Source organism: Nerophis ophidion, linkage group LG22 (genome assembly GCF_033978795.1).
Source record: "Nerophis ophidion isolate RoL-2023_Sa linkage group LG22, RoL_Noph_v1.0, whole genome shotgun sequence".
NCBI classification, from domain to species: Eukaryota; Metazoa; Chordata; class Actinopteri; order Syngnathiformes; family Syngnathidae; genus Nerophis; species Nerophis ophidion.
In genome coordinates, this window is record NC_084632.1 from 7632743 (window position 1) to 7658900 (window position 26158).

General features: G+C 41.9%; 2 protein-coding genes across 4 annotated transcripts in view; one reads left to right on the forward strand and one right to left on the reverse strand.

The window, feature by feature from the left end:
* The window catches only part of atcaya (ATCAY kinesin light chain interacting caytaxin a), a 37471-nt gene extending 24394 nt beyond the window's left edge, over window positions 1-13077 (reverse strand). The window contains exons 1-2 of one of the 2 annotated variants that reach the window (XR_009803651.1): window positions 12644-13077; window positions 762-842 (exon numbers count right to left, since the gene is read on the reverse strand). Coding sequence is in view for 1 of the 2 variants with exons in the window: in XM_061883164.1 (XP_061739148.1) it covers window positions 762-838 (77 nt within the window). In the remaining variant the exon portion in view is untranslated. The remainder of the gene's footprint in view (window positions 1-761; window positions 843-12643) is intronic. The other variant, XM_061883164.1, reaches the window with a different exon arrangement.
* Window positions 13078-21331: 8254 nt separating this feature from the next.
* The window catches only part of zfr2 (zinc finger RNA binding protein 2), a 31465-nt gene continuing 26638 nt past the window's right edge, over window positions 21332-26158 (forward strand). For both annotated transcript variants that reach the window (XM_061883166.1, XM_061883167.1), the window contains exon 1: window positions 21332-21479. In XM_061883166.1, coding sequence (XP_061739150.1) covers window positions 21427-21479 — 53 coding nt within the window. In that variant the 5' untranslated portion in view covers window positions 21332-21426. The remainder of the gene's footprint in view (window positions 21480-26158) is intronic.

The following is a 26158-nucleotide window of genomic DNA, read 5'->3' on the forward strand; positions in this document are numbered from 1 at the left end:
CAAATGTCTCAAAGGACTGCACAAATCATTACGACTACAACATCCTCGGAAGAACCCACAAAAGGGCAAGGAAAACTCACACCCAGTGGGCAGGGAGAATTCACATCCAGTGGGACGCCAGTGACAATGCTGACTATGAGAAACCTTGGAGAGGACCTCAGATGTGGGCAACCCCCCCCCCTTCTAGGGGACCGAAAGCAATGGATATCGAGCGGGTCTAACATGATACTGTGAAAGTTCAATCCATAGTGGCTCCAACACAGCCGCGAGAGTTCAGTTCAAGCGGATCCAAGACAGCAGCGAGAGTCCCGTCCACAGGAAACCATCTCAAGCGGATCAGCAGCGTGGAGATGTCCCCAACCGATACAGGCGAGCGGTCCATCCTGGGTCCCGACCAGCGGTCCATCCTGGGTCTCGACTCTGGACAGCCAGTACTTCATCCATGGTCATCGGACCGGACCCCCTCCACAAGGGAGGGGGGGACATAGGAGAGAGAAAAGAAGCGGCAGATCAACTGGTCTAAAAAGGAGGTCTAGTTAAAGGCTAGAGTATACAGATGAGTTTTAAGGTGAGACTTAATAGATGTCATCGGTGTTTGAACCTGACAGATTCCTTTAACAACCTTTAATTATTTCACCATTTTGAGCCTAACATGCATAATGTAGGACTGGTGGGGTGCAGAGGAAAAGAATGCCACATGCAAGTATTCCGAGAAAACAGTTGAGAGGATGGACGTCACCAAAAAAGGGAAAGGACCTCACCGGGGGAAGTCTTCATCCTGCCACTCGTCCTTGACTTCCATGTTCTCCATTCTCAGAGTGGCTTCCGTGGTGCCCATCCCTCTGTGAGGAGAGCACAGCGTCAACGCACACATGGATGTCAAAACAAGCGTTCACGGGACAAATGACACGCACACAACTCAGAGAGACACATTGCAGAAGTTTCCGGGAAACATTTTTCCCCTGGAATTAATCCAGATTGCTCTTCAGGAGAGGGGGGGAACTCCTGTGGGTCACATGCTTCCACCCCACTGGCCACTCAGGAGCACATGTGAGAGGCATGTGATGGAGATATGAAGGTAGACGTTCAAACCTCCTTTATTTAGTTCACGCATCGTCATTTTGTGGTGTAGGGTTGTACATAGCATCGCGGTACTAATGAATCAAAAACTGTACTAGACTCTGTTAGAAAAGTACCTGTTCCCAATGTATTTATTTATTTACAAACCCTGTTTCCATATGAGTTGGGAAATAAGCGTTAGATGTAAATATAAAACGGAATACTATGATTTGCAAATCTTTTTCAACCCATATTCAGTTGAATATGCTACAAAGACGGCTTCACGGTGGCAGAGGGGTTAGTGCGTCTGCCTCACAATACGAAGGTCCTGCAGTCCTGGGTTCAAATCCAGGCTCGGGATATTTCTGTGTGGAGTTTGCATGTTCTCCCCGTGAATGCGTGGGTTCCCTCCGGGTACTCCGGCTTCCTCCCACTTCCAAAGACATGCACCTGGGGATAGATTGACTGGCAACACTAAATTGGCCCTAGTGTGTGAATGTGAGTGTGAATGTTGTCTGTGTTGGCCCTGCGATGAGGTGGCGACTTGTCCAGGGTGTACCCCGCCTTCCACCCGATTGTAGCTGAGATAGACGCCAGCGCCCTCCGCGACCCCAAAAAAGGGAATAAGCGGTAGAAAATGGGTGGATGGATGCTACAAAGACAACATATTTGATGTTCAAATTTATAAACATTTTTTTTTGCAAATAATCATTAAATTTAGAATTTTATGCCAGCAACACGTGACAAAGAAGTTGGGAAAGGTGGCGATAAACATTGATAAAGTTGTTACGACTCGGAGTAAGGAGAGGATCCAGATGCAGAGAAGTTAAAAAAAAAATAAAGCTTTTATTTTGAAACAACTTTTTACCTCCAACGCAAAAAGTTTTTCACAAGAATAATCAACACGCGGAAAAATAATTCCGAGGATAAACAATTAACTTAAAATCACTCTACAATAATAAGGAAGAATACAGATCTAAGGAAATTCTAACAAAAAAAATATTAATAAGAATAAACGAAAAGCGTTCCAACAGGAGGAAAAAACACCAAAACGACCTATATATAAACACTAACTATAAATAACAAAAAAAATCACTCAATCATTGAGGCAGTAAATTCGAAATTTGGAAAAACAAAAACTCTCCAATTAGGAAGACGCTCGAAGGAGGAAAAAGTCAACTCAAAATTACAGCATAAACTAGGGTAACTAGGGAAACAGGAGCAAGACAAGGAGCTAATCAAGGACATGGACACGGACGCTAGAAAGGCACGATAGACGAGACGATCTGGCAAAAGACAAACGGAGAAGTGAGCTTAAATAGGATGTGGGAGTGATGGGGAACAGGTGGAAACGATCAGGAATCAGGGATGACGTCAGACTGGTGACACAAGAGGAAGGGCCCGTGGTCTGAAACAAGAGGGTAGCTTTTCAAAATAAAACACGTAAATCACAAGACAGAAAAACCAAGACAAGACTTCCCTCACCGTGGTGTGACAAAAGTTGAGGAATGCTCATCAAACACTTATTTGGAACATCCCACTGGTGTGCAGGCTAATTGGGAACAGGTGGGTGCCATGATTGGGTATAAAAGCAGCTTCCATGAAATGCTAAGTAATTCACAAACAAGGATGGGGCGAGGGTCACCACTTTGTAAGCAAATTGTCGAACAGTTTTAGAACAACATTTCTCAACGGGCTATTGCAAGGAATTTAGGGATTTTACCATCTACGGTCCGTAAAATCCTCAAAAGATTCAGAGAATCTGGAGAAATCACTGCACGTAAGCGATGATATTACGGACCTTTGATCCCTCAGGAGGTACTACATCAAAAACCGACATCAGTGTGTAAAGGATATCACCACATGGGCTCAAGAACACTTCATCCGTGGCGCATTATGAAGCTGTTGAACGACTGAAGCTCTACATAAAACAAGAATGGGAAAGAATTCCACTTTCAAAGTTTCAACAAGTAGTTTTCTCAGTTCCCAAGCGTTTATTGAGTGTTCTTAAAAGAAAAGGTGATGTAACACGGTGGTGAACATGCCCTTTCCCAACTACTTTGGCACGTGTTGCAGTCATGAAATTCTAAGTTAATTATTATTTGCAGAAATAATTAAAGTTTATGAGTTAGAACATCAAATAGCTTTTCTTTATAGTGCATTCAACTGAATATGGGTTGAAAATGATTTGCAAATCATTGTATTCCGTTTATATTTACATCTAACACAATTTCCCAACTCATATGGAAACGGGGTTTGTATTTATTGCTGGTTTTACAAGCAGATGAGCATGTTCGGCAGCGCGCGAACACGTAGTACTTATGAGCAAACACAGTGTGTTTGTGAAGACTGGTCGGCACAGCAAGAGGTAAGATATAATAAATTTATTCTACATAACAAAAAGGAGCTCTGAACAGAAACACTGTAGCTTGAGAAAAGGCAAACCTAAAACGCTAGTATGAGAACTAGGAAGTAAAAGTAAACAACTAAGCTGGCATGAAAGCACACAAAAAACAGAAAAAACAATTCCTCAGCATGTGAGCTGGAATAAACAAATGGCTAGCGTAAAAGCTAGCGGGAATATACATACGAATTGCGTGAAAGCAAACAATCAAAACCAGACGTACAGTTGCGTGAAAGCAAACTATGAACCCAGAAAGAAATGAACAAAGAGGCTGGCTTAAATAGGAGGGTGATTAGACAAACAGGTGTGTGTGGACCAGGAGTAGCAGGTGGACTGATGAGTACCATGGTGACGGACTAAACAGGAAGTAAGTGGTTCAGAAAGAGAATGAAACAAAGAGGGAAAAAATAAACAACATGTGAAGATCCGAGTCACGGATCTCAACAGTGTTGACAGAAAAGGGAGAATGGACACATTTTGGTGTAAAAACTAAAAATAAAGGTAAAGTTATAAAACTGAAACACCCTCGGGAAGAGGTGGGAGGTTTTTTTTTACCCTTCACGTTCACAATTTAATTGTGTTTGTTGCATTTTGGTTGTGTTTCGGTTGATTGTAAAATATGTTGTCAATTTTCAGTGTTTTATGCTTCATAGTTAATATTGTAAATCCCACATTCTTTATTTTCATGTACATTCTGGGTAAAACAATTTGAAATCCGTTTTTTAAGGCGCTCTGTCATAATCGTTTTTAGCTTTCAATCAATTTCGTGAGGTTTTGTATTAGTGTTCCTAAAATAGATATACCGGCCTCCAGACACACTTTTTTTTCATCTAAATCTGCCCCCCCCCTCGTCTGAGGGCTACTGGTTCAATCCCCACCTTCTACCATCCTAGTCACGTCCGTTGTGTCCTTGGGCAAGACAATTCACCCTTGCTCCTGATGGGTCCTGGTGATCGCCTTGCATGGCAGCTCCTACCGTCAGTGTGTGTGAATGTGTGTGTGAATGGGCAAATGTGGAAATACTGTCAAAACGCTTTGGGCTCCTTAAAAAGGGGTAGAAAAGCGCTGTACAACTAAATCAAACTTAGAAAGACTGACCCGTGCCTTTGTCTCCAGCAGGTTAGACTACTGCAGTGGTTCTCAAACTTTTTTTTGTCATCCCCCACTTCGGACAAGGGGGAGTTTTCAAGCCCCACCTGCCCCCATCGCCCCAACAGAACGCTAATGCCAAGTTTAACATTTTCATATTTATTGAACGTGAAGTAACATTCAAGTTGTATACATTTAAACTCAATAACATCAAGTTCAATAATAAATAAAATAACTGTGCAGCTGTGGTATAACTTGCATCAAGTTCAATAATAAATTGAATAACTATTCTGCCAGTTCTCTTTGAAATAAATCAAGTGGCTTATTGACATGATTGGGGTGTGTGGTCACGAGGTGTCTCTTTAATTTGTTAGGTCTCATGGTGTCTGCTGCTAGCGGTTTTAGACACAGAACACACAGGGGTCTCTCCTCTGCCCCCACCACCGTCGCCGTGAATCCAAGAGCAAGATACCCTTCATATTTTCTTTTCGGTTGGCTTCTTGGTTGATTAAGCCTGTCAGATTTTTGTTTCTCTGCAGGCGATGGCTCTGATTTGACGACCTTTGAGGTGCGAGTCACAAATTTATCCATTTTGTGTAATTGTAGTTCACACATTAGCCTGCTACCCATCCGCGTGAAAGATTGTTCCGCTTAGCTCCGCCCCCATTAGTTACTGTTGCTATATCTGTTAAACCAGGGGTGCCCTCACTTTTTCTGCAGGCGAGCTACTTTTCAATTGACCAACTCGAGGGGATCTACCTCATTTATATATATCATCTATATTTATTTATTTATGAAAGAGACATTTTTTTAAACAAGTTAAATGTGTTTAATGATAATACAAGCATGTGTAACACATATAGATGAAGTGAAGTGAAGTGAATTATATTTATATAGCGCTTTTCTCTAGTGACTCAAAGCGCTTTACATAGTGAAAGCCAATATCTAAGTTACATTTAAACCAGTGTGGGTGGCACTGGGAGCAGGTGGGTAAAGTGTCTTGCCCAAGGACACAACGGCAGTGACTAGGATGACTGAAGCGGGAATCGAACCTGCAACCCTCAAGTTGCTGACACGGCCACTCTACCAACCGAGCTATGCTGCCAATAATGAGTGTGGAATGTTCCGGTGTGGTGGGACTACCTGATCTATAGACACTAATCCTGGCAGGTTTTATGATATCAACAGTTTGACCCGAGAACAGATTATTAATAGATCAATTCAAAGTAAAAAAAAAGAAAAAAAGTGGTTAATTGTAGAATCGGATCATTATTTGCAAGGAAAAAATCTACAGCTCAAAAGTCGCCACTGTTTTAAAGGCAGAACACACACTGCGATCTGTGGGGGGCCCATTTTGTGTGAAGAAGCTCATATAAAATGTCAATTAATGAATGACATAGTATAACATTTTACCACCAACATGTTGTCATATTCTAACTAGTAATTCATTACATCATAGCCCTTGTTTTGCAGACAGAGGTCCTGGGTTCCAATCCTGCTGGTAGTTTAGGAAGGTTTATAAATGTTTGGTAAAGGCCAAACGATTGGACACACCTTCTCCTCATTCAGTGTGTTTTCTTCATTTTCATGACCATTTACACAGTAGATTGTCATTGAAGGCATCAAAACTATGAATGAACACATGTCTTTCTTTCACAAAGACAAGAATATAAGTTGGTGTATTACCTGATTCTGATGACTTGCATTGATTGGAATCAGACAGTAATGATGATAACGCCCACATTTTCAAATGGAGGAGAAAAAAAGTTGTGGTTGGTTTTTGGCATCTAATTCATCCAGCTTCCATACACTTTACAAGAAAAACATTGGCGGCAAATTCCGTAGCTTGCTTGATTGACATTCACGGCACCCGAGGGTCTTGTGAGATGACGCTGGCTGCTGCCAGTTCATTATTATGAAAAAATGACAGAGAGGAAGGCGAGAAACACTTTTCATTTCAACAGACTTTCGCGCCGTCCCTTCCGTCAAAACTCTAAAGGCCGACTGCACATTTCCTATCTTCACAATAAAAGCCCTGCTTCATGCTGCCTGCGCTAACAAAATAAGAGTCTCGGAAAGCTGTCGTGCACAAGTGATGTGCACGCCAGCTTTCTGAGGGATCGCTTGTGCACGCCAGTTTTCCGAGACTCTGTATTTAGTTAGCGCAGGCAGCATGAAGCAGGGCTTTTATTGTGAAGATAGGAAATGTGCAGTCGGCCTTTAGAGTTTTGACGGAAGGTACGGCGCGAGAGTCTCTTGAAATAAAAAGTGTTTCTCGCCTTCCTCTCGGTCATATTTTAATAATAATGATCTTGCAGCAGCCAGCGTCATCTCACAAGACCCTCCGGTACCGTGAATGTCATTTAAGTGACGTCTTGGTGAAGATTGATGATCACTAATTTTTAGGTCTATTTTTTTTAAAAGCCTGGCTGGAGATCGACTGACACACCCCCCGCGGTCGACTGGTAGCTCTCGATCGACGTAATGGGCACCCCTGTGTTAAACTTTCGCTCCTACCTAGAAAGTCAAAGCCTTGAGGAAACTTAAGTAATTCACATTTATTTACATAACGGATCTCACAGACAGAATCACAAAGTGATTTACAGTGTGTATAGAAAATGAAATGATCGTACAAAAAAAATCTAAGAATTACAAAAAAAAATTAAAATGAAATGTCCTCGCGTTCCTCGCGCCCCACCTGTCATGTGTCTATTCCCCCCCAGTGGGGCCCGCCCCACACTTTGAGAAACGCTGGACTACTGCAATGGCTTTCTCACTGGGCTCTCTAAAAGAGCTGTCAAGCAGCTGCAGTGCACCCAGAATGCTGCTGCTCGAGGCCTGACTAGAAGCAGGAAATGCGACCACGTTGGTCCAGCGCTCAGGTCACTGCCCTGGCTTCCTGTTGCTCAGACAATAGACTTTAAAACAGCTGTTCTTGTGTTATGCCAAAGTACATCTCCGACACGTTGGAACCATGTGAACCACCTCCAGCTCTAAGAATCTCGGGCAGTGGTCCCATGAGGACCACTGCTTTCCAGTTTTATGCTCCTAAAATCTGGAATAGTCTTCCTGAAGACATGAGACCGGCCTCAACGTTAGCCATGTTCAATTCCAAGCTGAAAACACTTGTATTCAATTGTGCATATAAAAACGGAAATTATTTTAATGACACTCTTTGATTGACTTTAATTAATTATGATTTTTTTTTTTCTGATTTTAGGATTTTATATTTTTATTTTTGCCTTCTTTTAATTTTCCGTAAAGCACTCTGGACTGCCTTGTGTACGAATTGCGCTCTCTAAATAAAAGCGGCTTGCCGATGCCCGCATCTAGTTGGTACACCCGGATGTGGACAATTAGGTCTTCACCAAACATTGCGTGTACAAACTCATCTGTTTGAGTGCCTGTCAATCAAGTGCCTGACCTGCAAAATAATCCACCAAGAGACCACAGAAAGTTGCGAGTGAAAGCACTTTGATGACAAAGGTGAGAAATTGGGGTGCACAAAAAAAATCTATTCACAACCAAATCGTGATTCTTATTCATCCTGATTATAAATCAATTAATAATTTTCCAAAATTGATTTAAAAAATACATTCATTTATTCCATCCATCCATCATCTTCCGCTTATCCGAGGTTGGGTCGCGGGGGCAACAGCCTAAGCAGGGAAGCCCAGACTTCCCTCTCACCAGCCACTTCGTCTAGCTCTTCCCCGGGGATCCCGAGGCGTTCCCAGGTCAGCCGGGAGACATAGTCTTCCCAACGTGTCCTGGGTCTTCCCCGTGGCCTCCTACCGGTTGGACGTGCCCTAAACACCTCCCTAGGGAGGCGTTCGGGTGGCATCCTGACCAGATGCCCGAACCACCTCATCTGGCTCCTCTCGATGTGGAGGAGCAACGGCTTTACTTTGAGTTATTTTTACTTTTTATTTTTATAAGAATCAATTTTTACAAATGTGATTTTAGGCCATCTTCATGCAACCAGAAGGCGACTTTCTAGCCTGTACCTGTTTTTAAAAATTCTCATTGTAATCATTTTACCGAATAATACATCCTAAAAATTGTCTCGAATTGACAATCGATTCTGAATCGAATCATCACCCAGGAATCGGAATCGGATTGAATTGTTGACATTGACACCCCTGTTTTTTTTGATTGATTGAAACTTTTATAGGGCTTCACGGTGGCAGAGGGGTTAGTGCGTCTGCCTCACAATACGAAGGTCCTGCAGTCCTGGGTTCAAATCCAGGCTCGGGATCTTTCTGTGTGGAGTTTGCATGTTCTCCCCGTGAATGCGTGGGTTCCCTCCGGGTACTCCGGCTTCCTCCCACCTCCAAAGACATGCACCTGGGGATAGGTTGATTGGCAACACTAAATTGGCCCTAGTGTGTGAATGTTGTCTGTCTATCTGTGTTGGCCCTGCGATGAGGTGGCGACTTGTCCAGGGTGTACCCTGCCTTCCGCCCGATTGTAGCTGAGATAGGCGCCAGCGCCCCCCGCGACCCCGAAAGGGAATAAGCGGTAGAAAATGGATGGATGGATGAAACTTTTATAGTAGATTGCACAGTTCAGTACATATTCCGTACAATTGACCACTAAATGGTAACATAAGTTTTTCAACTTGTTTAAGTCGGGATCCACGTAAATCAGTTCATGGTGAGAGATACTACTGGTTTCCAGAAAAGATATTTGTCAGAATAATTGTATCTAAGTTATCACAAAACTTTGTGTTTCCATGAGTTCCCGGCGAGAGGAAAAAATCTGTCTTTGATCTTACCAAACAAAAGGCTTGTAAAACTCCACTGTGTACGATGGGAGGAGACAGGAAGGGTTCAGTTTCTTCGATCTATTGTAATCCACAAGAAAATCTTGTCCTGACCTGAGATCTACAAAGCGGAGAGGAAGCAGGACCTGACACAAGCTCCAGGCATCTTTTCTTTGAACTGTTTTGTGACCGAAGGCAATAGTTGTTTACGACCCCAACCCCTTTAGAAACAGCTGTTGCCATGTAATCAGGGAAAGTTCAACTAAAACGGGTGGCGTAGAATTCCCTTGCCAGAGCGTGGTGTGGTGAAAGACTGTACATAGATTACAGCCCAGACGTCTTTCCTCATTTGCGCAAAATTGAATCCTGTCTCTGTTTAATTCCTTGCTTCTTGTCTGTTTAATAGATGTCATCAGGGTTTTGAACCTGACAATATTGTTGCAAAGTACAAAAATACATCTCCCTGCTTGCTTCTTTTAGAAAGGCAAATAATGATTCATAATTCGAAAAGCCAAGTACAGATTTTATAATGCAAATATTAATTCATAATTCAAAAAGTCACGTACAGATTTAGCAAACAATAAAAAATATTTACCTTCGAACCCAAGCGAGGCTTTTATACGCAACAAACAATGTCTTAAATGCCTCCAAAAAATGTTTGTTCACGTCAAAGAAAGCTAAAAACAACATTATCAAAGCCATGATGTGGTATTTCTGTGTCGGTGTTGAAAGTAAAAACAAAACAAAGGCTTACTTTCAACATTTTTAGAAGTGGGACTAAGAATTTTAGCAGGATTTTTTTTTCAACTGTCATTGCACATAAAACAATAATGAATTAAAATGTTGTGAATAATTGACCTATTTATTTACTTGACGACAAATATTCCACGGTGAAATTTGTTGGGAGAAAATATTGTGTATTTAGTGGTTTTGCAATAAAAACAAGGGGCATAAAACATCATACATGGGGTCATGTTCACAAAACACAAACACGTGGAATAAAAGAGCAAACATGTCAAATTTGACAGGAAAAAAGTTGCAATTTTGACTCTAATAACACAAAACTGCCATGCAAGATGTTTTTTCTTTAAAGCTATCATTGCTCAAAAAATAGTCACAATGTATTCATGAATCAAAATCAATGTTGTCATGAATTATTGACCTATTTAATGATCCAATTACTTCACATGAAGTATTCCACTTTTAAACATCTTTTGGGCAAAAATATTGCATATATTGTGTGTTTGCCATATAAAAACATGTTTTCTTTGACATAAAAGGCATAAAAACAAACAAAAACAAAAAAAAGATATGTAAAAAAAAATTATAATCAATGAACAGATATCAATTTGATCTAAAGACTTAAGTTTTGAAAATGTATGACTTATTTTGAGTGGGATATTTTTGGATCCCCCAAAAATGTTGTGTGATTTTTTTTAATCGCTCAAAAATAGTAATTAATTAATATCAATGTTGACTTATTTAATTATTTCACATGAAATAATTTTTTTTAAAAATATTGGGAGGGAAACATATTCCATATTTTGTGATTGCTATATAAAAACATTTTTTTCTTTGCCATAAAGGGCATAAAACAAACAAACAAACAAACAACTAAAAATAGTATAAAACTCATAATGGACAAATAGATCTGAAGTTGATCTCAAGAGTTAAGTTTTGAAAGTAAAAAATGTGTTCCTTATTTGTGGTTTTTTTAACCGTCATCACTCAGAAAATGATAATGAATTAAAATCAATGTTATGAATTATCGACCTATTTAGTTCATTCACATCTAATATTCCACTTTGAAATTTTTGGCAGAAAAATATTGCATAATTTGTGTTTTTGCCATTAAAAAATGTTGTTTTTTTCTTTTTTAAAAAAAGGGCATAACATGTATAAAACATTTTATTCTTATTCTTTATATGGACAGATACACATAAATTTGATGTAAAGAGTTAGTTGTTGAATAAAACATTTGAAAAATATACACACACACACACACATATATATATATATATATATATATATATATATACACGCACGTTTTGTTTTTGTTTTTTGTTTCTTTGAAATAAATGGCATAAAACAAACAAAAACAAAAAAAAGTATAACAACTTATAATCGATGCACATATCTGAAGTTGATCTAGAGACTTTAGTTTTGAAAGTGAAAAAAAAATCTATGACTAATGTTCAGTGTTTGTGAGTGGGACCTTTTTGGGTCCCCAAGAAATCGAAATTTTTGGGAGGAAAACATTGCATATTTTGTGTTTTTGCCATAACAAACTGGGTTTTCTTTCCCTTTTTTTTTCTTTTTTTGTTAAATGGCATAACAGGTATAATATATATATATATATATTCCTTTTTATACTGACGGATGGACCTAAATTTGATTTAAAGAGTTAGGTGTTAAAAAAACATTTAAAAAATACAAAAAAATAATAATTACATATATATATACATATATATATATATATATATATATATATATATATATATATATATATATATATATATATATAGATATATATACATATATCTATATATATATATATATATGTGTGTGTATATATATGTATGTATATATATATACATATATATATGTATGTATATATATATGTATATATATATATATATATATATATATATATATATATATATAGTATGTGTGTGTATATATATATATATATATATATGTGTGTGTATATATATGTATATACACATATATATGTTGCGGCTGTGATGAGGCGGCGACTTGTCCAGGCTGTACTCCGCCTTCCGCCCGAATGCAGCTGAGATAGGCTCCAGCACCCCCCGTGACCCCAAAAGGTACAATCGGTAGAAAATTGAGATATATATATATATATATATATATATATATATACATATATATATATATATATATATATATATATATATATATATATATATGATTTATTTTTATTGTTTTTATGACTGAAACCCGTCCGGGTACCCGAGACCAAACTTGAGTGGAGCCAAAAAGTAAAAAAAAAAATCTTTAATTTATATTGGTTTTAAAAATAAAAAAAATAGATCAATGCTAACATGCTTTCATTTTTCAGTGTGCGGTCCTTATTGGAAAAAGTTTGGACACCCCTGGTTTAGGACATATAGTATATTTACAGTAAATTGATCGTTAAGAGGAAGCATGCTCTTTGTACTCCACTCACTTCCTGCGGTTGAATTAGTGCAAAAAGCAAAAGAATGGCCCAAAGTGCTGTCATGTCAAAGACTTCTATGCAGCCCATGATGGACATCTTCCACATCACAACCTTTGACCTACATGTCCGTGCAAGTACTCACATGAGATGTCCGTGATCCCCTTGGAAATGCTCTGACCTCCTTTCTTCTCACTCCCAGGAGCGAAGATTGGTGTGCACCCGGACACAAGCGCATAAGTCTGGGTCTTCTGGGGCCTTAATTGACATGCAACAACACGGGCCGGCCGTGTCTTCGATGTCGGACGTGAGCCAGCAGCAGGTGCTGGAGGACAGGGGGCACCTCTGTGCTGGAGGACCCCCGCCCTCAGCTCCCTCCTTGTCTCCTCTCCTGTACGTCTTTGTCCACCTTTGGACTATCTTCATGTATCTTCTTGCCTGCCAAATAGTCCTAGTTCACCCAACCCCGCCTGAAGCATCCCGATCCTTCCGTGGGAGCGTCTTAATCCTGTAGTGACTCGGGCAAAATAAGCGGTGTGATGATCCTGCAGTGGTTCTCCACGTCGCTGGTGTTCCCTGGCAACAGCATCCCGTCCCCCCTCCCCTTCACAACCCCCGGCCCAACCCTCAAATCCCCTCTGCAACATCCATTATTCAGCTCCACTCAGCCAATGAGAACAGCCCTGGACTAAATGCAGTTGACTGCACAATATATCTACATCAAGGTGTGCAGTACAGTAAAAAAAAATATGTTTTGATTTTCCTGGCAGTCATTTTGCTCTGTGAACATTTCTTCAATGTTATTTTACCTGTAAATTTACATATTTGTCTTGTTATCTGCAACTCTTGCAAGTGGAACTCTGACGTTTGTGAACGAGTCGAGTCTTTTGAACGACTCCTTAAAGCCAACCCATTCGCAGTTGTGGGTCATTTGTTTGCGAGCTTGGGAGGTCACCTTGTGTTTTTATTTTTTTATTTTATATATATATCCATCCATCCATCCATCTTCTTCCGCTTATCCGAGGTCGGGTCGCGGGGGCAGCAGCCTAATCAGGGAAACCCAGACTTCCCTCTCCCCAGCCACTTCGTCTAGCTCTTCCCGGGGGATCCCGAGGCGTTCCCAGGCCAGCCGGGAGACATAGTCTTCCCAACGTGTCCTGGGTCTTCCCCGTGGCCTCCTACCGGTTGGACGTGCCCTAAACACCTCCCTCGGGAGGCGTTCGGGTGGCATCCTGACCAGATGCCCGAACCACCTCATCTGGCTCCTCTCGATGTGGAGGAGCAGCGGCTTTACTTTGAGTTCCTCCCGGATGGCAGAGCTTCTCACCCTATCTCTAAGGGAGAGCCCTGCCACACGGCGGAGGAAACTCATTTCGGCCGCTTGTACCCGTGATTTTATCCTTTCGGTCATGACCCAAAGCTAATGACCATAGGTGAGGATGGGAACGTATATCGACCGGTAAATTGAGAGCTTTGCCTTCCGGCTCAGCTCCTTCTTCACCACAACGGATCGGTACAACGTCCGCATTACTGAAGACGCCGCACCGATCCGCCTGTCGATCTCACGATCCACTCTTCCCTCACTCGTGAACAAGACTTGATGACAAGTCTTGAACTCCTCCACTTGGGGCAGGGTCTCCTTCCCAACCCGGAGATGGCACACCACTCTTTTCCGGGAGAGAACCATGGACTCGGATTTGATATATATATATATATATATATATATATATATATATATATATATATATATATATATATATATATATATATATATATATATATACTGTATATATATATATATATATATATATATATATATATATATATATATATATATATATATATATATATATATATATATATATATAGTGGGGCGCAAAAAAGTATTTAGTCAGTCACCAATTGTGCAAGTTCTCCCACTTAAAATGATGACAGAGGTATGTAATTTTCATCATAGGTACACTTCAACTGTGAGAGACAGAATGTGAAAAAAAAATCCAGGAATTCACATTGTAGGAATTTTAAAGAATTTATTTGTAAATGATGGTGGAAAATAAGTATTTGGTCAACCATTCAAAGCTCTCACTGATGGAAGGAGGTTTTGGCTCAAAATCTCACGATACATGGCCCCATTCATTCTTTCCTTAACACGGATCAATCGTCCTGTCCCCTTAGCAGAAAAATAGCACCAAAGCATGATTTTTCCACCCCCATGCTTCACAGTAGGTATGGTGTTCTTGGGATGCAACTCAGTATTCTTCTTCATTCAAACACGACAAGTTGAGTTTATACCAAAAAGTTCTATTTTGGTTTCATCTGACCACATGACATTCTCCCAATCCTCTGCTGTATCATCCATGTATCCATTTTGGTATAAACTCAACTGGTCGTGTTTGGAGGAAGAAGAATACTGAGTTGCATCCCAAGAACACCATACCTACTGTGAAGCACGGAGGTGTAAACATCATGCTTTGGTGCTGTTTTTCTGCTAAGGGGACAGGACGATTGATCCGTGTTAAGGAAAGAATGAATGGGGCCATGTATCGTGAGATTTTGAGCCAAAACCTCCTTCCATCAGTGAGAGCTTTGAATGGTTGACCAAATACTTATTTTCCACCATAATTTACAAATAAATTATTTAAAACTCCTACAATGTGAATTCCTGGATTTTTTTTTCACATTCTGTCTCTCACAGTTGAAGTGTACCTATGATGAAAATTACAGACCTCTGTCATCATTTTAAGTGGGAGAACTTGCACATTCGGTGGCTGACTAAATACTTTTTTGCCCCACTGTTTAATGATGATGAACTAGTGTGATGACTGTATTATGCTGATAGTATATATTTGTACCATGAATTGATTAACGTGGACCCCGACTTAAACAAGTTGAAAAACTTATTGGGGTGTTACCATTTAGTGGTCAATTGTACGGAATATGTACTGAACTGTGCTATCTACTAATAAAAGTTTCAATCAATCAATCAATCAATCAATCAATCAAACTTACATTACCATGGTAACTAATTAGATGACCATAGTAACTAATTAGATGACCATAGCAACTAATTACATAACCATAGTAACTATAGTTTGCACTAGTAACGGCACTTTTGCATGATATATTATAGTATATCATGCAAAAGTGCAGATTCCAGCATGTAAAGACTCAGTATACTGTATTTACTTGAATTGCCGCAGGGCACATAGTATGGAAGGGGAGGGCAGCCAGGGCTCAGATGAAGAGCAGGGGGGCACAGCAGCAACATCTGCACCTTCTTCACTCCCCTTGGACAAAGATCCATCTGTTTGCCCTCCTCAGCTTAGTCACTGCCAGTGCACAAAACCAGACTGTTCTAATGTGTGTGGGACAGAAAATCAGGATCAGGACCCGAGCAGCTTTTCAGGGCCCTCTGTCCTGATGTCTCCTGTCCCTATGAAGCTACAGACCCACTGCTATCACCAAGGACACAGTACCACAGCTCTGGGGCGGTGCTGTATGCGAGACTCCCTCTCCACTCGCTTTCACCAGAGCTCGGACTTTCAGGAAGACCGGAGCAGCCGCGTCCACTACGGCCAAAGTTCAGGATTCTGCCGCTCTCCTCCTGAACCGCACCCAGCCCCCTTTCCCGTACCTCTTATTTCGGACTCGGGTGGTATCGACGACTGGCCTTGCTGTGCCGAGTCCTACGTTGTGTGGCAAAAACGAGTCCAGGAGGTCCACCCTGAGCCTCAGAATCTGGGCACCAGGACCTCCATTGAGTGGGCCCCTTGCAGGTTTCACCATGAACTCGCTGCAGATCGCAACACAGACATTTGTTTATGTTGTCAAAAAATATACCAACATCAGGGATCTGAAGAGGAGTCTGGAGTGTGACAACTTGTTTTCAAAATACAGTAGAACCCGTTTAAGTCCACCTGATTTACAGGCCCTGTTTCCATATGAGTTGGGAAGTTGTGTTGGATGTGGACACAAACGGAATACAATGATTTTCAAATCCTTTATCATGTTAGACCTCCCAAAGTTAGACCCGCTCGACATCCATTGCTTTCCTCCTCTCCAAGGTTCTCATAGTCATCATTGTCACCGACGTCCCACTGGGTGTGAGTTTTCCTTGCCCTTATGTGGGCCTACCGAGGATGTCGTAGTGGTTTGTGCAGCCCTTTGAGACACTAGTGATTTAGGGCTATATAAGTAAACATTGATTGATTGATTGATTGATGCGCCTGCCTTGAATTACTGGCGGGTCAAACTCGCTTCGCAAAATAATTAGCGCATGCGCAGTATTACCGCCTGGTCAAACTCTTGATGTCACGAGTGACACTTCCCCTGTCATCATTTTCAAAATGGAGGAGGCTGATTTCAATATCGGTAATTTGAGATCGCATAAAGGGAATTGCTTTGTGGACTTGGAGAAGGCATTCGACCGTGTCCCTCGGGAAGTCCTGTGGGGAGTGCTCAGAGAGTATGGGGTATCGGACTGTCTTATTGTGGCGGTCCGTTCCCTGTACGATCAGTGCCAGAGCTTGGTCCGCATTGCTGGCAATAAGTCGAACACATTTCCAGTGAGGGTTGGACTCCGCCAAGGCTGTCCTTTGTCACCGATTCTGTTCATAACTTTTATGGACAGAATTTCTAGGCGCAGTCAAGGCATTGAGGGGTTCCGGTTTGGTGACCGCAGGATTAGGTCTCTGCTTTTTGCAGATGATGTGGTCCTGATGGCGTCATCTGACCGAGATCTTCAGCTCTCGCTGGATCGGTTCGCAGCCGAGTGTGAAGCGACCGGAATGAGAATCAGCACCTCCAAGTACGAGTCCATGGTTCTCGCCCGGAAAAGTGTGGAATGCCATCTCCGGGTTGGGGAGGAGACCCTTTCCCAAGCGGAGGAGTTCAAGTACCTAGGAGTCTTGTTCACGAGTGGGGGAAGAGTGGATCGTGAGATCGACAGGCGGATCGGTGCGGCGTCTTCAGTAACGCGGACGTTGTACCGATCCGTTGTGGTGAAGAAGGAGCTGAGCCGGAAGGCAAAGCTCTCAATTTACCGGTCGATCTACGTTCCCATCCTCATCTATGGTCATGAGCTTTGGGTCATGACGGAAAGGATAAGATCACGGGTACAAGCGGCCGAAATGAGTTTCCTCCGCCGTGTGGCGGGGCTCTCCCTTAGAGATAGGGTGAGAAGCTCTGCCATCCGGGAGGAACTCAGAGTAAAGCCGCTGCTCCTTCACATCGAGAGGAGCCAGATGAGGTGGTTAGGGCATCTGGTCAGGATGCCACCCGAACGCCTCCCTAGGGAGGTGTTTAGGGCACGTCCAACCGGTAGGAGGCCACGGGGAAGACCCAGGACACGTTGGGAAGACTATGTCTCCCGGCTGGCCTGGGAACGCCTAGGGATCCCCCGGGAAGAGCCAGACGAAGTGGCTGGGGAGAGGGAAGTCTGGGTGTCCCTGCTTAGGCTGTTGCCCCCGCAACCCGACCTCGGATAAGCGGAAGAAGATGGATGGATGGATGGATAAAGGGAAGGGGATTAAGAGCTATTCAGTAGGATTTAAGGTCCAAGCTTACATCACACTTGTAGATTCCTAAAGTAGCCTTAAGCTTGACGCTCCTCTACTATCACATTCACTCCGCTTGCTGCGGCAACAAAAAAAAAAAACTCCAGACGTTCTTCTTCATTTGTATGGTTTACTTGTGATCTTAATAATTCAAAACATAAAACAGTCACGATGTGGGAACAAATGAATGACAAAATAAAGAGAGTTTGTTGCAGTACTAGTTAGAAAAAGTATGAATGAGAAAAAGTATGAGTGAGGTCAAAAAACTGTGTGGCTCGATTCCACCGCACCTGACTGCCATTACCCATAACACCTTGCGTCCATAAACAACCTTACCACACAGATCAATCAATCAATCAATCAATGTTTACTTATATAGTCCTAAATTACTAGTGTCTCAAAGGGCTGCACAAACCACTACGACATCCTCGGTAGGCCCACATAAGGGCAAGGAAAACTCACACCCAGTGGGACGTCGGTGACAATGATGACTATGAGAACCTTGGAGAGGAGGAAAGCAATGGATGTCGAGCGGGTCTAACATGATACTGTGAAAGTTCAATCCATAATGGATCAAAAACAGTCGCAAGAGTCCAGTCCAAAGCGGATCCAACACAGCAGCGAGAGTCCCGTTCACAGCGGAGCCAGCAGGAAAACATCCCAAGCGGAGGCGGATCAGCAGCGCAGAGATGTCCCCAGCCGATACACAGGCAAGCAGTACATGGCCACCGGATCGGACCGGACCCCCTCCACAAGGGAGAGTGGGACATAGGAGAAAAAGAAAAGAAACGGCAGATCAACTGGTCTAAAAAGGGAGTCTACTTAAAGGCTAGAGTATACAAATGAGTTTTAAGGTGATCCTTCCACCATATATGCACTTAAAACAGTTACGTCATCAAATCATTTTGACAAATGTAATAATTACAACTAAAGTGAGCTTTATATAATTACTCTAAGCATTCAATATATACATTTTCTTATCATGCAAATAAAGTAAATAGTCCCCTTTTGGCTGAATAAACATAAAGCACCTTCCATAAAATGTAAATTAACTTAAACAGCATTTAGGCTCCTACATTACCGGCCCCTAATTGTTATCAATGTCCTTGAAACAATTACTTAAACGTGTTAACTCAAAATTTAAGGTGCCAAAATAGCCTTAATACTTCTCAAAAAGCTTGTAGTCCTTGCCCCATTCCACTCGGGGTCTTTGCTTCGTCGCCATACTTCTTTACATGTCCTCTCCCCTTCTTCACATGGAACGGACCAAAGTAGTCCACACCGACTCTTGTGAAAGGTGGATCGTCAGGTAAGACCCTGGCCAGAAACCTTCTGATGGCTCCAATGGCTCCAGGTATCCAAATTTTTTGACGTAGATGTGCCATCATGTCTTTCCTTCCGGCGTGAGCTGTTAGCTCATGAATTTTTATTGCATGCCTTTGGTAAGTGCCGGAGTGAGAAGACGTTTTAAAATAATTAGCGCATGCTTACTTTTACCGCATGCCTTTGGTAAGTGCAGGAGTGAGAATAGGTTTTGAATTCATTAGCGCCCCGGCGGCAATTCAAGGAAATACGGTAGTTGAAGACATACGGTCATTAGAAAACATGAGTGCACATGATGATGGCAGCAACACTTTAAATCTTAAACATCCAAAACAATGATTTAGGAATGTCAGGCGGGCCAGATTGAAAAGCTTAAAGGCCTACTGAAATGAGATTTTCTTATTTAAACGGGGATAGCAGGTCCATTCTATGTGTCATACTTGATCATTTCGCGATATTGCCATATTTTTGCTGAAAGGATTTAGTAGAGAACATCCACGATAAAGTTTGCAACTGGACAAAAGCCCTGCCTCTACCAGAAGTCGCATACGATGATGTCACATGTTGATGGCTACTCACATATTCACATTGATTTTAATGGGAGCCTCCAACAAAAACAGCTATTCGGACCGGGAAAACGACAATTTCCCCATTAATTTCAGTGACGATTAAAGATTCGTGTTTGAGGATATTGATAGCGACGGATTAGAAAAAACAAACAAAAAAAAAACGTGATTGCATTGAGACGGATTCATATGTTTTTAGAGACATTTACTAGGATAATTCTGGGAAATCCCTTATCTTTCTATTGTGTTGCTAGTGTTTTAGTGAGTTTAACAGTACCTGATAGTCGGAAGTGTACGTGTCTCAGGGAAGTCGACGGCAGCTTTATGGGCGGCACAAGTTCGGCTGATATCCGGTAAGAAGCGACTTTTTAACCACAATTTTCTCACCGAAACCTGCTGGTTGGCATTCGGTTGGGATCCATGTCCGCTCTAATCCATAGTAAAGTTTCACCTTTGTGAATTTTAAACAAGGAATCACCGTGTGTTTGTGTGGCTAAAGGCTAAAGCTTCCCAACTCCATCTTTCTACTTTCGCAGCTGCCTTTTTGACAGCTGCTGCAGGAGGACGCCAGCTCCGCTCATGTCTCCGGTAAGAGCCGACTTATTACCACAATTTTCTCACCAAAACCTGCCGGTTGACATGTGGTCGGGAAACATGTTCGCTTGACCGCTCTGTTCCATATTAAAGCTTTACAACAAACAAAGAAACACCGGCTGTGTTTTGGTTGCTAAAGGCAGCTGCAATCCACCGCTTTCCACCAACAGCATTCTTCTTTGACGTCTCCAATATTAATTGAACAAATTGCAAAATATTCCGCAACACAGATGTCCAAAATACTTTGTAATTATGCGGTTAAACCAGACGACTTTTAGCTGTGTGTGTGCGCAGCGCTCATATTCCTAACAGCCCGTGACGTCAAGCGTACACGTCATCATTACGTGACGTTTTCAAGAAGAAACTCCTGTGAAATTTAAAATTGCAATTTAGTAAACTAAAAAGGCCGTATTGGCATGTGTTTCAATGTTAATATTTCCTTATTGATATATAAACTATCAGCTTGCGTGGTGGGTAGTAGTGGGTTTCAGTAGGCCTTTAACGGGCCACATGTGGCCCCCGGACCTTAATTTGCCCAATGCTGCTTTAAACGGTTCCTCCCTCCAAAGAGCTACAAACCTTCATCTGTACTTGCACGAAACCCAGCTACGGAAGCAAGATGATTCCCGTCCAACAACTTCCGGTTACAGCATCCACTTCCGGGAACATTTTTAAATAATTCTATATCAATCAATCCGTGAGAGGAATCCTTTTCTACCATAAAAATGAAACGGTATTCATCGAATATAACTGAAATAAGTCGGTCAGAAACAAATAATACATTGTAATATATTTTGGTGTACATTTGGCTGTAGTGGAGAGGGTGAACTCTCTTGTCTTCTCGCTTTCAAGTGACTCTCTGACGGCTGTACTGTACCGGAGATGCCAAAATGGCTGCAAGTAATTACTTCGGCTTCACCCACGCCGCCGGCCCACAGTACAGGTAATTCCAGCGAAATGCGGTTGTGTACGTCTGGCTGAAAACACGCATCACAATGACAAGTTTTCGTTGTGGGTTCAGAGAGTCGTTTTGTCGCCCTTTTCAATCCACGCAGCTCGGCTGACACAAGCTAACTTTAGCCCACGCTAGCTAGCCGCGTTAGCTCGTTTGGCTCGATGGAAGGTCCTTCAAACCTCTTTAAATGTCAACTTGCAAGCAAACTGTGTGTACAGCCTGTCGTTATGCAGCCGGGAAAACGGCTTTTTTTTCTCTTTTGCTTAAAGTGGCGAGCTAACTGGTCAAATGTGACATGACTTCACCTTTAAGTGCAGTTAAAAGCTGTATCACCACTTCACTACATCGACACTTATACCTACTGAAATTAGATTATTTTATTTAAACGGGGATAGCAGGTCCATTCTATGTGTCATACTTGATAATTTCGCAATATTGCCATATTTTTACTGAAAGGATTTAGTAGAGAACATCGACGATAAAGATCGCAACTTTTGGTCGTTAATAAAAAAAGTCTAGCCTGTACCGGAAGTAGCAGACGATGTGCGCGCGACGTCACTGGTTGTGGAGCTCCTCACATCCTCACATTGTTTACAATCATAGCCACCAGCAGCTAGAGCGATTCGGACCGAGAAAGCGACAATTTCTCCATTAATTTGAGCGAGGATGAAAGATTCGTGGATGAGGACGTTTAGAGTGAAGTACTAGAAGAAAAAGAAAGGAATGAAAAGGCGAAGGCTCCTGGTGGCGTTTCAGATGTAATTAGACACATTTGCTAGGATAATTCTGGGAGATCCCTTATCTGCTTATTGTTTTAATAGTGTTTTAGTGAGATTGTAAAGTCATACCTGAAAGTCGGATGGCTGCGGTGAACGCAAGTGTCTCTGAGAGAAGCCGAGGAGCCAAGATCACAGCTGCCTTTTTGAGCTGCAGGAGGAGGTCGTATAATCCGCTGAAGTCTCTGGTGAGAGCCGACTTAATATCACAATTTTCCAAGCCAAAAACTTGCTGGTTGACGTAGAGAAACATGTTCAGTTGACCGCTCTGTGTTAAAGATTTACAACAAACAAAGAAACACCGGCTGTGTTTCGGTGCTAGAGGCAGCTGCAAGCCACCACTTTCCACCAACAGCATTCTTCTTTGACGTCTCCATTATTAATTGAACAAATTGCAAAAGATTCAGCAACACCGATGTCCAAAATACTGTGTAATTATGCGATGAAAAGAGATGACTTATAGCCGTGTGTGGTGCTGGGCTAATATGTTCCCTCCAACCCAAGACGTCATGCGCACGCGTCATCATACGCGTCATTATACCGCAACGTTTTCAACAGGACACTTCGCGGAAAATTTAAAATTGTAATTTAGTAAACTAAACCAGCCTTGTTAGCATGTGTTGCAATGTTAATATTTCATCATTGATATATAAACTATCAGACTGCGTGGTCGCTAGTAGTGGGTTTCAGTAGGTCTTTAAGTGCAGTTAAAAGGTGCATCACCACTTCACTACATCGACACTTTAACTTACTGAAATTAGATTTTCTTATTTAAACGGGTATAGCAGGTCCATTCTATGTGTCATACTTGATCATTTCGCGATATTGCCATATTTTTGCTGAAAGGATTTAGTAGAGAACATCAACGATAATATAAGTTCGCAACTTTTGGTCGCCAATAAAAAAAGCCTTGCCTGTACCATAAGTAGCAGACAATGTGCGCATGACGTCTCGGGTTGTGGAGCTCCTCACATCCTCACATTATTTACAATCATAGCCACCAGCAGCTAGAGCGATTCGGACCTAGAAAGCGACAATTTCCCCATTAATTGGAGCGAGGATGAAAGATTCATGGATGAGGATAGTGAGAGTGAAGGACTAGAAAAAAAGGCGAGTGCAGAGAGAGCGATTCAGATGTTATTAGACACATTTACTAGGATAATTCTGGAAAATCCCTTATCTGCTTATTGTGTTACTAGTGTTTTAGTGAGATTATATGGTACCTGAAAGTCGGAGGGTGCGGCCACGGGTGTGGGGACTGCCAGTGTCTCCGGTGGGAGGAGGTAATAGTCCGCAGCTCCAGGAAGACGCATGCTCCGCTCATAAATTCGGTAAGAGCCGACTTATTACCACAATTTTCTCACCGAAACCTGCTGGTTGACATGTGGTCAGCAACCATGTTCGCTTGACCGCTCTGTTCCATAGTAAAGTTTCACGTTCGGGAATTTTAAACAACAAAACACCGGCTGTGTTTGTGTTGCTAAAGGCGGCCGCAATACACCGCTTCCCACCTACACCTTTCTACTTTGACTTCTCCATTATTAATTGAACAAATTGCAAAAGATTCAACAACACAGGTGTCCAGAATACTGTGTAATTATGCGATTAAAGCAGACTACTTATAGCTTGGATCGGGCTGGAAAAAAATGTCCGCTACAATCCGAGACGTCACACGCACGCGTCATCATACGCGTCATTATACAGCGACGTTTTCAACAGGACACTTCGCGGAAAATTTAAAGGCCTACTGAAATTAGATTTTCTTATTTAAACGGGGATAGCAAGTCCATTCTTTAGAGAACATGACACACCTTCTCATTCAATCTATGCTTCCATGACTATTTACATTGTAGATGTCACATCAAAACTACATGTGAAGTTATCAATCAATCAATGTTTATTTATATAGCCCTAAGTCACAAGTGTCTCAAAGGGCTGCACAAACCACAACGACATCCTCGGTAGAGCCTACATAAGGGCAAGGAAAAACTCACCCCCGTGGGACGTTGACAGTGATGTCTATGAGAAACCAATCTAGAGAGTCCAGTCCAAAGTGGATCCAACACAGTAGCGAGAGTCCTGTCCGAAGTGGAGCCAGCAGGAAACCATCCCAAGCGGAGGCGGATCAGCAGCGCAGAGACGTCCCCAACCGATACACAGGCGAGCGGTCCATCCTGGGTCCCGACTCTGGACAGCCAGTACTTCATCCATGGCCACCAGACCGGACCCCCTCCACAAGGGAGAGTGGGACATGGGAGAAAAAGAAAAGAAACGGCAGATCAACTGGTCTAAAAAGGGGGTCTATTTAAAGGCTAGAGTATACAAATGAGTTTTAAGATTAGACTAAAATGCTTCTTCTGAGGTAGCATCTCAAACTGTTACCGGTAGGCCATTACAGAGTACTGGAACCCGAATGGAAAACACTCTATAGCCTGCAGACTTTTTTTGGGCTCTGGGAATCACTAATAAGCCGGAGTCCTTTGAACGCAGATTTCTTGCCGGGACATATGGTACAATACAATCGGTAAGATAGGCTGGAGCTAGACCGTGTAGTATTTTATACGTAAGTAGTAAAACCTTAAAGTCACATCTTAAGTGCACAGGAAGTTATGTACTTCAGTATCTTTCAACCACTGTGCCGCGGCACACTAGTGTGACGAGAGATACAGTCTAAATTCACCTATTGGGGTTTAAAAATATTTTTTGCAAACCAGTAATTCTAGTGTGCAAATGATGTGTTGTTGCTGTCTAGAGCTCAACAGAGTAACCGTGTAATACTCTTCCATATCAGTAGGTGGCAGCCAGTAGCATGAATTGATTAAGGTGGAGCCCGACTTAAACAAGTTGAAAAACTTATTTGGGTGTTACCATTTAGTGGTCAATTGTACGGAATATGTACTGAACTGTGCAATCTACTAATAAAAGTTTCAAAAAATCAATCAAAGCTAATTGCTTTGTAGATGTTGGAAACAGCGGGAGGCAGCGTGCAGGTAAAAATTAATCTAATGCTTAAACCAAAAATAAACAAAATGTGAGTACCCCTAAGAAAAGGCATTGATGCTTAGGGAAGGCTATGCAGAACAAAACTAAAACGGAACTGGCCACAAAGTCAACAAAAACAGAATGCCGGACAACAGCAAAGACTTACTGTGCAGCAAAGACGGCGTCCACAATGTACATCCAAACATGATCAGGTGGATAGTGGTGAAAAGTGTCCGCCCTGAGATCGGTAGTTCGTGATTTCAAACCTTGGGCCGAGTCATACCAAAGACTACAAAAATTGGAGCCATTACCTCCATGCTTGACACTCAGCATCAAGGGTTGGAATTGGGGGTTAAATCACAAAAAATGATTCCTAGGCCTTTTGTAGTGGCGGCAATGACCAAGAAGAACGTGGAGTTGGAATATAATTACAACACTATGTACATATTTATATAAATATTTATATAATATTTACATATTTATATAATATGTAACTACAAGCTCCATTCACAGAAGGAGTCCCATTGCTTTTATGAGCGGTCATCGAGTCAAAAGCCGGAAAAAAATATTTTTATTATTTTTTTTGTAAATTTTTCATATTTTTTTAAATTTGTGGCGGCCGTAATTCTTTCGTGGCAGGCCGACACAAATAAATGAATGTGTGGGAAACCCTGTGAGAAGAGCCTGTAGTGTAATGCCAGCAGCTAAAAGCAACTGCGTGAGAACGTATACTCCAATATCACTGTATCGTTATTTTCTATATCGCACAGAGACCAACCCGCGATATATTGTGTATATCGATATATCGCCCATCCCTAAATGTATTGGACACTTGTTGTAATTCCAGCACTGGAACAAAAGATGCAATGTTAACTTGGGTTCCCCACCATTGCAACTGTAAATGGAGAG